A 9,962-nucleotide genomic window follows, 5' to 3' on the forward strand; every position below is an offset into this window, starting at 1 on the left:
TTTTGTTGTTTATGCTTTTACCAGAGTTAACGGAAGCGATGATACACAAAATGACAAATTGTGCTTGCCTGAAGGTTAGAGCAGCAAGCTTTTGGGGGAGGGGCGGCGGAGGGACGGGGGCCGGTTTGGCTGGCTTAAATGAATGAGTAATGCTCTCCCGTCCCTCAGCAGCTACTTTTGAAGTGCCCTTGGAAAAGGCACTGAACCCCCAATTGCTCAAATTGAGCTGCTCAGTGGCCAGAAATGCAAAACTATGACTGCACTGGGTGGTTATCAAATGGAGTTGAATGAAAGAGAGCAACCAGGGTGGGAAGAAGAAGAAAAAACTCCCACCAAAGCCTGGGCTCAGTCCGGAACTCCAGGTGAGAATATTTTGTCGGCTACCACAATCGGCAACTAACCATCAATTCACACTCGTGCTTCATTCAGACTAGTTGGCCTGTATTTTTGTAGGAACTAATATGAATCAGGCTTACAAGCTGTAGTTAGTTTATAATTCAGAGCTTCTGCTGTAATTCATTAACATTCATTGGTCGGAATTATAATTCAGTCACCCTGTTATTTTCCATATGCTTGAGTCAAGTCAAGTTCGTTTGCATAGCACATTTCAGCAACAAGGCAGTTCACAGTGATTTATGCCATAGACACATAATACTGTAACCAATTGTGAAACAAGCAATAAACATTTTGTCAAGTACTGTCATTAAATCATAAAGCACATCAAATATATTGATCAGTGTTCCAGTCATTAGACAAGGCAACTCTAAACAGGTATTTTAGTTTTCTTTTCTTTCTGTCTTGATTTAGTGTTTTGCCAAATTTTAGGTTTTGTGGAAGTTTGTTCCAGATTTGCGGTGCATAGAAGCTGAATGCTGCTTCTCCATGTTTGGTTCTGGTTCTAGGGAAACAGAGCAGAACCAGAAGACCTGAGAGGTCCAGAAGGTTGTTGTCTTTAATATATTTTGGTGCTAAGCTGTTCAGTGATTTATAAACTAATATAAGTATTATTCTCTGAACTACAGGGAGCCAGTGGACGAACTTTAGGACTGTTGTGACATGCTCTATTTTCCTGTTTTAGGTATGTTTAAAGCTGCGGTACGTAACTTTTACAAAAAAACATGTGTTTCTTACATATTCCTTAAAACTACGTCAGCATAATATGAGACAGATAATCTGTGAAAAAAGCAAAATCAGCTCCTCTGCCTTCTCCCAGTGTCAATTACAAACCAAAAAGCTAAATCAGAAACAACCAAACAGAAACAGGAAGAGGGTCTTAGCGCTGTCAGTCAACCTTGTGTATGCGTTGCTCACCAATGACGGCGGATTAACAGTTCTCCTATATCGATAAGTTGTTTCTCTGCCATTAGCACATTAAGCACGAGGTTGATTGACAGCGCTAAGACCCTCCTCCTGACTCTGATTGGTTGTTTCCCAGACGATCCGTCTCATATTATACTGCCACGACGCAGTGACACTTTTAGCAAATATGTTAAAAACTGCTCATGAATACATATTTGCGTGCCATTTTGTGCCTGTAACTTCGAAACCAATTCATCTGATTCCATCTTGTCACGTTCATACTTTCAGTAACGCCGGCAAAGCTTAACTACATTTCAAAATGCCGTCGTTGCAAGTCAGGAGCCTCTTATCTAGAGGGTCAAATTCACCGCCTTTATTATTCTGCATAGAATTTATAGCACAGCTATTACTAAAGATCAATACCACTTAAACTGCTCCATTGATATTGAAACCTGCACTGATTTACAAGCACACGGTCCTGGTCAAACCAAGACAAACACGCACCGGTCACAGCAATATTTGGCCATTATTTGCTGCTGTCTGAATGCCGTCCTCTTCTGTTTATCATTTTGGGATTGTTCGCAGAGACCAGTGTTAACACACCTCCAGATACTACATGTACACTCAGAAATAAAAAAACAAAAAAAGGTATTTCAATAAATTGGACTGGAGTGTATAAATGTCAATTTAATTTAAATTCAGTGTCTTAAAATCCAGTAAGCTTGAAAGTGTGCGCCTCTACACGCACATTTCCAGTTAACTGTATTTGAAAGGATTTTCTTTCCCAGGCAGCAGTTTGGTCTCACCACTGTATAGACAAGCATGTCCACACCAAGACTAACAAACATACACACGTACGCATACACACTGCTATACAAATACAGGAACACAAGAGGGCACAGAACGTGTTTACTCTGAGAGCGCCCATGGCCGATGCGCTGGAACCTCGGGGGGTTCTCACCGCTGCCCGGAAAACATCTGGCAGGTGAGCAGATGAAAAAGTGGACTGCCAGCAGAGAGTGAAAATCTTATCAACTTAATGTGCAGAGTGGTGCACTGATACCGGCCAGGGCTGGGATTTGATTACAGACAATCATTTGGGAGTTACATGGAGGCAACCGTTGCAATTTAGCTCAATCCAGGATTTGTGTCTTCTCAACATTTCTCTGCTTAAAAAAAAAAAAAAAAACCCTCTGACACTCAGCTCATCACAGTGACATAATGCACCTGGCATGCACTTCAAAAAGACTGCATATTAAGGACTTTTCTGAGCAGTTTTATTTTTTTGAATATTAAATTTGTTGTATATGATTAAAAAAATGATTACACCATTTTAATACACGTAGGATTCAATCCAGTTTAATTGATTGCCTGTCCATTGCCTTTCTACGCAGTTCTGTACAATTCTCATCTCCCTTCGGTGTCCGTTTGGGATTTCTCCCATTGAGCTCAATTTGTCCAGTAGAATTTCAACCCGAGGTACAGAGGGAGGAGTTTTGAAATTATGACATGGATTTTCTGTGCTGTAGTCTACCACGGTTGTAGTTTGACAATGGCACCAGAGGAATGAATGAAGCCATTAATTCGAAGTTGGCCACGCTTCCTTCCAAATGCTGAGAGATTAAAATCGGACAAAGGGGAATGCTTAAAACATTTTTTTGCTAGCAAGGATGTCATACAGCGCGGCACTTCTCTGTTCGCAGTTAGGGCTGGTTGTTTACAGCACACGCGATTTCTGGTAAACTTCATAGCGTAACTGGAGTATTACACACGTCATGACTAAACGTTAGTGATTGGGTAATATCGCTAACAATGGATTAAAACTTCAACAGAGTTCACATCTCAAGCAAGTAATCGTTTCTCAATAGTCCACGTTCCAAATCCTCTGTATGAAGCAAAGCGTTGAACAAGAGATTCGTTTTTACCAGGTTTATATGACACCAGTTTACAACAATTTTTACCTTGAGACACTTGAAATGACAAATAAGTAACATCTCTATAAAGAACTATACACTTTATTGCCAAATTTTCCAGAGACTTGGTACATGAAGGATTCACAGCTTTACTAAAAACATATTTAATAATTATTCATAAGTTCTTTGGAATGATTCTCTTTAAAGGGATGTTTTCCTGGCTGAAGCTGAACATTTCTCTGTATTCTACTTTCTAAAGATAGAGCGAGAAAAACAACATTTCACAAGCACAGAAAGAGTTGTTCGGCACTTGCTCAGTTCTGTGGGTCAGCTTCGGCGGCTAACTGTTGAGGTCATGTTCAATTTGGAATGCCAATTTTTATCTTTTGAATCCACAATCTGCGAGTTTTTGGCCAAAGTCGTTTTGAAGTTCTGCGTCGGCACAGCATCAAGTTGTCCCCCCCCAAAAAATATGTCAAAACCGCAGAGAATTTCATTTATTTGCTCATTTACTCAATCACTGGTTCACAGTACAACAGCAGCACGTTTCCACCCTCGGTGGCTCGCATTTGATTACTGCTTAACAACTGCTCCTGACCAATATGTGTAAGCATATTTCAGACAATCATGGGAATCAGTAACATATACATTATTTCAACATACACAAGAGCCTATTTTAATCACACACTGCAAAACTTTACTTGCACACTTGGACAAAATGTACCCCATTGAATTTTACATGCATTTAAGTTGGGAGCTCATTGCAATAGTTTAAGCTCATGCTACTTGACATGGTGGATTAAATTGACCTGTCTTTTGATTCGAAGTAAGGCAAAGGCGATAACATGACAACTTTTTGTAAAAATTTAGACGATAATCTGGGGGGGTAATATTTACAGGGCCACAGGTAATTTCTTTTCAGGTGATTTAATTTTTCACAAATTAAATCAGATTAAATGGCAACACTCAAAATACTCATGACATTTGACCAAATACCTTTTTACTGTCACTTGAGAAATTTTGATGGCTGCTATTTTTCTTTATTTTAAGAAAAAATAGTGCTGCTTGTTCCCTGGGTACAATTTTTGGATACCCCACCAACCTCTACAGAAGAGACAGGTCATGAATGTGGTAACAGGGGAACACTGTCATAATTTCACCGGTACATCCAAACCGGTGCGCGTTTGTTGAGAACGCAGTGAAACTTAACCTGCTCAGACTCTCTTTCCTACTTTCCTGATCCATTTTAGACATATGGATTTCTCCTACATTGAATATTTTCAAGACCTCCCCTCACGTCCAACAAACAGAGTCTCGGCCAACTATCAAAGCCGTCGCCACGAGCCTCTATTCCCCCCACCATCCCCTCCAACTCAGTCACTCAGCGGCGGATTAATCCAAGCAGTCACCCGAGACAACCGATCAGTCACTCATCAGTCGCGCTCACCCAACATGCCACCCATCTAGAGTGGCACATCAGCTCACTCCGCGGGAGTGATTTCGCGCCTCCCCGCCTAAGACCGAGAGGTTTGGGGGTGATGGGGGGGGGGGGGGTCTTACCTTGAGCGCTTCGATATCCAAAGACGTGGAGCGGTCCATGGCCGATTCCGTTGAGCTGCAAATCAAACAGAAAGTCCCAAAGGCGAAGATGATCAGAGGAAAACAGATTAGAAACGGAGCCAGAGGAGGGGAGAGAAAGCAACAAAAAAAAAAAAGAAGAAAAAAAGTTGGGGAAGCTCTCTAGAGTCCCAAACTCTGCTGCTGCTGCTGCTGCTGCTGCTGGTGCAGCAGCAACATCTTCCCTCCCCGCAACTCCCCTGGGCCGCTGCTAAGACTGGGTTGTTAATATTCCAGTAGGGCGACGGATTTTCTCAGTTTCGAGCCTCCAGTTGGGTCGCTTGGCAAAAAAAAAAGAAAGAAAGAAAAGGAAAGGAAAAAAAAATCTGGACTTCACACCATGGAAGTCCCCACCGCCGCGCGCGCACACATGTACATCCAACCTCCGGTCAGTCCGTGCAGTGAACGGAGGGAACGAAAAGACGTGAAAATAAAAAAGAAATTGGGGGGCTGGGGGGAGCGAGAGAGAGCGCAGCGCCGTGCGTAATGATGTTCTCAGGAAGAAGCGGCTTTTGCGCACTTGGCGATCCCTGCTTTCTGTGGTTGTTACATCTGAGTGAGAAACATTCCCCCAACGCCCCCCAATCCACTTCCTTCCCTCTGCTGGAATGATGCCGGGATTCTGGTTCTCTCTCTCTCTCTCTCTCTCTCTCTCTCGTTCGCTCTCTGTCTCTTTTTTTTTTTTTTTTTTTTTCTACAGTCGGTCAGCGGATAGATGCCGTTACATCCCGGCGCGTGTCCCGACTCATGTGGCGTTGGGTTCGCTGTCGCTGCCGCGGAATGGCCAATGGAGTCCGAGTCAGAGAGAGAAGATTCAGTCTAGCCTGGGCGACTTCCATGCGGCAAACCGCCAGAGATATGAGCTGCCCCCACCCCCGCCCCCTCCTCCACGAAAGAGGAGAGGAAGAGAGAGAAACAGAGAGAGATAGGGAGAGAGGATAAACCTGATGGGAGAAATGCTGAACAGTGGAGAGCTGTAGGGAGACGGGAGGAGTGAAGCAAGGAAGGTTGCTGTATATTATTTCAATGACTGACGTACCAATGTGTGTGTGTGTGTGGGATGGGGGGGAGGGAGGTGCGCGCGTGTGTGTAAAGGAGAAAGAGAGACAGAGACTGGGAGGGGGAGCAGCTCTAATCAAGTAGATGAATCGACAATGATGCTTTGCCACTGAAGTCAAGAGAGATTTAAATGCAGAGACTGTCGGGAGAGGGTTGCAGAAAGTCTGGGCTCGCTCGGTTTAAAGCCCGTGCGCGTAAATTAGAAAAAAAAAAAAGAAAAGAAAAAATGAAAACACAAGAAATTAACAATATTTATCGCAAACACGCCTTTTACGAAAGGTGAAAGGTTTGGCGCGCGCGTCACTGTGCGATTTTGTGGAAACACGAAAGTAGATTTTTGGTCACGTATTTATGAAACAGCAAAACTTTTCTTATTAATTTTTCATCCTGCCATCATTGTCCTGATCCCCCCGCTGCTGCGTAACAAAGTGTCGCCGCCTGCCGACCGTAAGGGTCCCTATGCGTTACCTTTAGCACCTATTGAATATTGTGCATGCAGGGGGAAAGACATGTTTGGACTATACGAGTGGCAAAAAATAAGACCGATAGGGGGAATAATAATAATAATTAGTAGGAGTGGGAAATGACTCGCAGGCGTGTGTGTGTGAGGAGGTAAATGCTGACAAAGGAGACAGAAGATATACATCGCGTGGGGAGAGCAGGTGTGGTGAGGAGGGGCGGGCTGGGCAAGGAGGAAGCAGAATGAAAATCGAGAGGGAGCTGGAGAGTGGAAAATGTGAAGGAAGGATAGAACCACTAGGATAGGGAACGGTCCATTTAAAAATAAACATTTTCTAGAAGACGATATTGTCAGATTGAGGCTACTTATATATTTTATACTTCACTTTAATCAGATCTTTTGTCGTTGCTTAGATTCTTTAGGGATAAATTAAGGCATATAATGGGTCATAGCCCATCCAGGTCTTGTTTGGTTTTCCAAAGCGTTTTGAGTAAATCAGACAAAAGTGGTGAACCTGTCAAAGATCCACAAGGGTCCAACTCTTTAAATGAGCGTGTGTGGGGTGTGTGTGTGTATATATATATATAACTATTTGTAAATTACTCATTTAAAATATTTACACAATTATATTATATTTAAATTTTGGGTAAATCCCCTTTTAACATAAGAAATCATTCAAAATAACTTCATTTAGGATGCTTTTTTGATTCCATTCTTCAAATTTGTGGTCTTAATTGAACTTTAGTTAGTAACAGTGATTAGTCTTACTAAATATGGCACTATGACAAGGGATGTAGCGTGCGGTGAATCATCTCTGCAGAACATATTCCAAATACTACCCAAATCAGTCATTTCAAATGTTTCCTAATCTTTCTGTAGCACTGTTTTGAAAGTTTACCTAAAATACTGCGCACTTTTATTTATTTATTTATTTTTCCAAAAATGGTCTCAAGTACCAGATGGTTTACCTAAAACAAATTCACATGCACAGAGAGATAGAGGTAAGTTGATGTGGTTGGGGTATCTCAGGTGTATTTACTCTTCTGTCAAAAGTGGATACTGTATGATCCAAGCTTTAGAGGGTATTGAACCCATTTAAATCGATGAGCTAAGAACTTTTTGAGTATGTTTTCATCGACTCCATTGTTTGCATTCACCTGGTCACCTGGTTGGCTTTACCCACAGTTACCATTAATGCGGTTTTCTGTTTTTATCACTGAGACATGTCTGCATGGTCTACAACAATTTGGAGAGCAATGGCAAAAGCATAGGAGGTGGATTAGCAGTGCTTGTCAACAACAGATGGTGAATTCCAAGATATGCTACTGTACAACAAAATCCTTTATCCGAGTTTTTTTCCAAGACGGGTTCACCAGTGTTCTTCCAGCAACAGTATGCATATCGGCGTCATTGCTCGCAATATCAGCAGCTCAGTTGTTGCTGTTGCAACAGACACAACTCCCCGATGGCATTTGTGGCAGCATTTGGAGATTAAAACCACGCATCAGTCTCTGCTACACGTTCAAGGTTTTAACAGTTTGTCAGCTGCTCCACCAGAGACAACAACACATTTGATCTCTTATGTAGAAATCGGGGAAGCATGAAAAAAACATCTGTTGGAAGACCTCCTTTTCGTACAGCAGATTGTAATCTCGTTTTTTCTCTTGTACAGAGAGAACCTGTGATAAAAAGAACTGAGAAGACAGTCACATGAAATCGAAGAAGCCTTGCGGGGTTGTTTCAAGGCCACCGACTGGGTTGCACCCTGCCTGCCACATGGACATTGCATCAATGCCATAACTAAGTGTTTGACTATCTAAAAGTTTGTGTAGACAACCCTCTCCCCACCAGTACAGCAAGATTCTTCTTCAGTAACAACCATTGGGTTACCAGTGATCTTAAGGAACTGCTTAACAACAAAAAAAGATACTTCATCAGGTAAGGAGACAATAAATTATCGAGAAGCATACAAAAACGACATGAAATCGAGATTAGAGGCAGCAAGGAGGCATAACTAGAGAGGAAGCTACAGCAAAGCATTGTGAGAGGTGTGTGGTCAGGGACAGAGAAGATCAAAAGCAGAAAGTGGATCAGATCAATGGAAGACTGGACAGAGCCTATGAACTTAACACAAGCATCCTCCTGTCCTGCCCTCAGCCACCCAGCTAGCTCTTTCTCCCTAAACCCACAGCTTCTCTGTCTCACCTTAAATATTTTATCCTCTACCATGGTTATGGCTCCAACGGCTTTATCATGATGGAAACCGGCCTTTTTGCATATTTCCTCTATGTGCATCTATGAAGTTGTTAACAGGAGATATGTCAGAATCTTCTTCATAATTAATAAGTGGTGCCTCTCCTGAAAATCCACTTTGTTAAAATAATACAGATGAATAAGTTGTGACAAACTCTATAGGTTAGTTTCAGTTGAACCTACACGAAGCAATACCTTTCCAAAGCTACGATCAAAACTCGCCATCCTATTGTGCAATTTTAAAGTTTGTCTTCAATCTCACCCATTATAACCTTTGAACTTTTCTCTATAGATTATTCTTTCATATTTACAAGTTACAAGTCATTTAATTTATCAAATAATCACACAACAAAGTTGAAAGGGAATATCCAACTATATGACTCTATGATGCATATTACGTATTTTAAGTAATTTATGATTGCCGTTTTCTATATGTTCTCTTAGCAAATCAGATTTTTTAAAGGTTGTAGAATGTCCATCTAAAGACAAAATGTGACATAAATAATTAGAAAGAAATAGTGGTTTCAGAGTATAATATATGTCACGGTGTATGCACAAATAGACATTCAGTCATACGGTTTACTTGTTACTCAGACTCACTTTAGTTGCCACCTATAACAGCTGACATTAGGGACCATGCTGTTCACAGCTTGTGCAAGTCTTCCAATAATTCACAGGGAAGCTACATTCATAGCCAATTGAGCTAAAACGGTTAACTTGTGCAGATGTTGGCTTGAAACTATTTTCATGTGTTTGAAAATGATGAGTGTCTAAAGATTTTAATTTAGCAGCTGTGTATTTCATGCAAGCTTATGTTCCACATAGTTTAGATATTAAAGAAGCAAATGCTTAAGGCAAACTAAAGTAAACGATCTTTCTTTTTCAGCGTGTCTGTGTCACACACACAGACACGCAATTTCAGTCACTGACCGTTAACACGCTGGAGAGCACTAGGACGTTTGTTGACGCCATTTTAACGAATGCCTCATCCTCTGCTCCTCCTTCCTTTTTTGTCTGAGAGTTTTCTTTCTAGATTTTTGGTGTACAGCTCTCTATACATGCTGTGCATTTTTTTTTTTGCTTTGACTCAGATCCGTCTCTTTTCTAATGATTTCAACCACTTCCCTTTTCTGTTTCAGTTTACCGCTGCTTCCTACTCTTCTGTCTCCCATGGACCCATAATTCTCCCTCCATCTCTTCTATAAACTTTCTGCTGGCAGGTAATTAATCATTCTTCTGGGGCCATGTTATTTTTAACAAGGGAGTGCCTGACCTCAGATATGGGCACACAGTTCTGTGCCAGCTGGAAATGACATCATCCATAAGCCTCCTTTTTTTTCTTTCACTTTTCTTCCCCTCAG

At 41.6% G+C, this 9,962-nt stretch overlaps 1 protein-coding gene across 1 annotated transcript in view; it reads right to left on the reverse strand.

Annotated features, from left to right (window-relative positions):
• LOC114145454 (zeta-sarcoglycan) overlaps positions 1 to 5,820 on the reverse strand; it is a 345,347-nt gene extending 339,527 nt beyond the window's left edge. The window contains exon 1 of the mRNA XM_028019040.1: positions 4,773 to 5,820. Coding sequence (XP_027874841.1) covers positions 4,773 to 4,811 — 39 coding nt within the window. The 5' untranslated portion in view covers positions 4,812 to 5,820. The remainder of the gene's footprint in view (positions 1 to 4,772) is intronic.
• Positions 5,821 to 9,962: the final 4,142 nt, after the last annotated feature.

This window comes from Xiphophorus couchianus, chromosome 5 (genome assembly GCF_001444195.1).
Source record: "Xiphophorus couchianus chromosome 5, X_couchianus-1.0, whole genome shotgun sequence".
NCBI classification, from domain to species: Eukaryota; Metazoa; Chordata; class Actinopteri; order Cyprinodontiformes; family Poeciliidae; genus Xiphophorus; species Xiphophorus couchianus.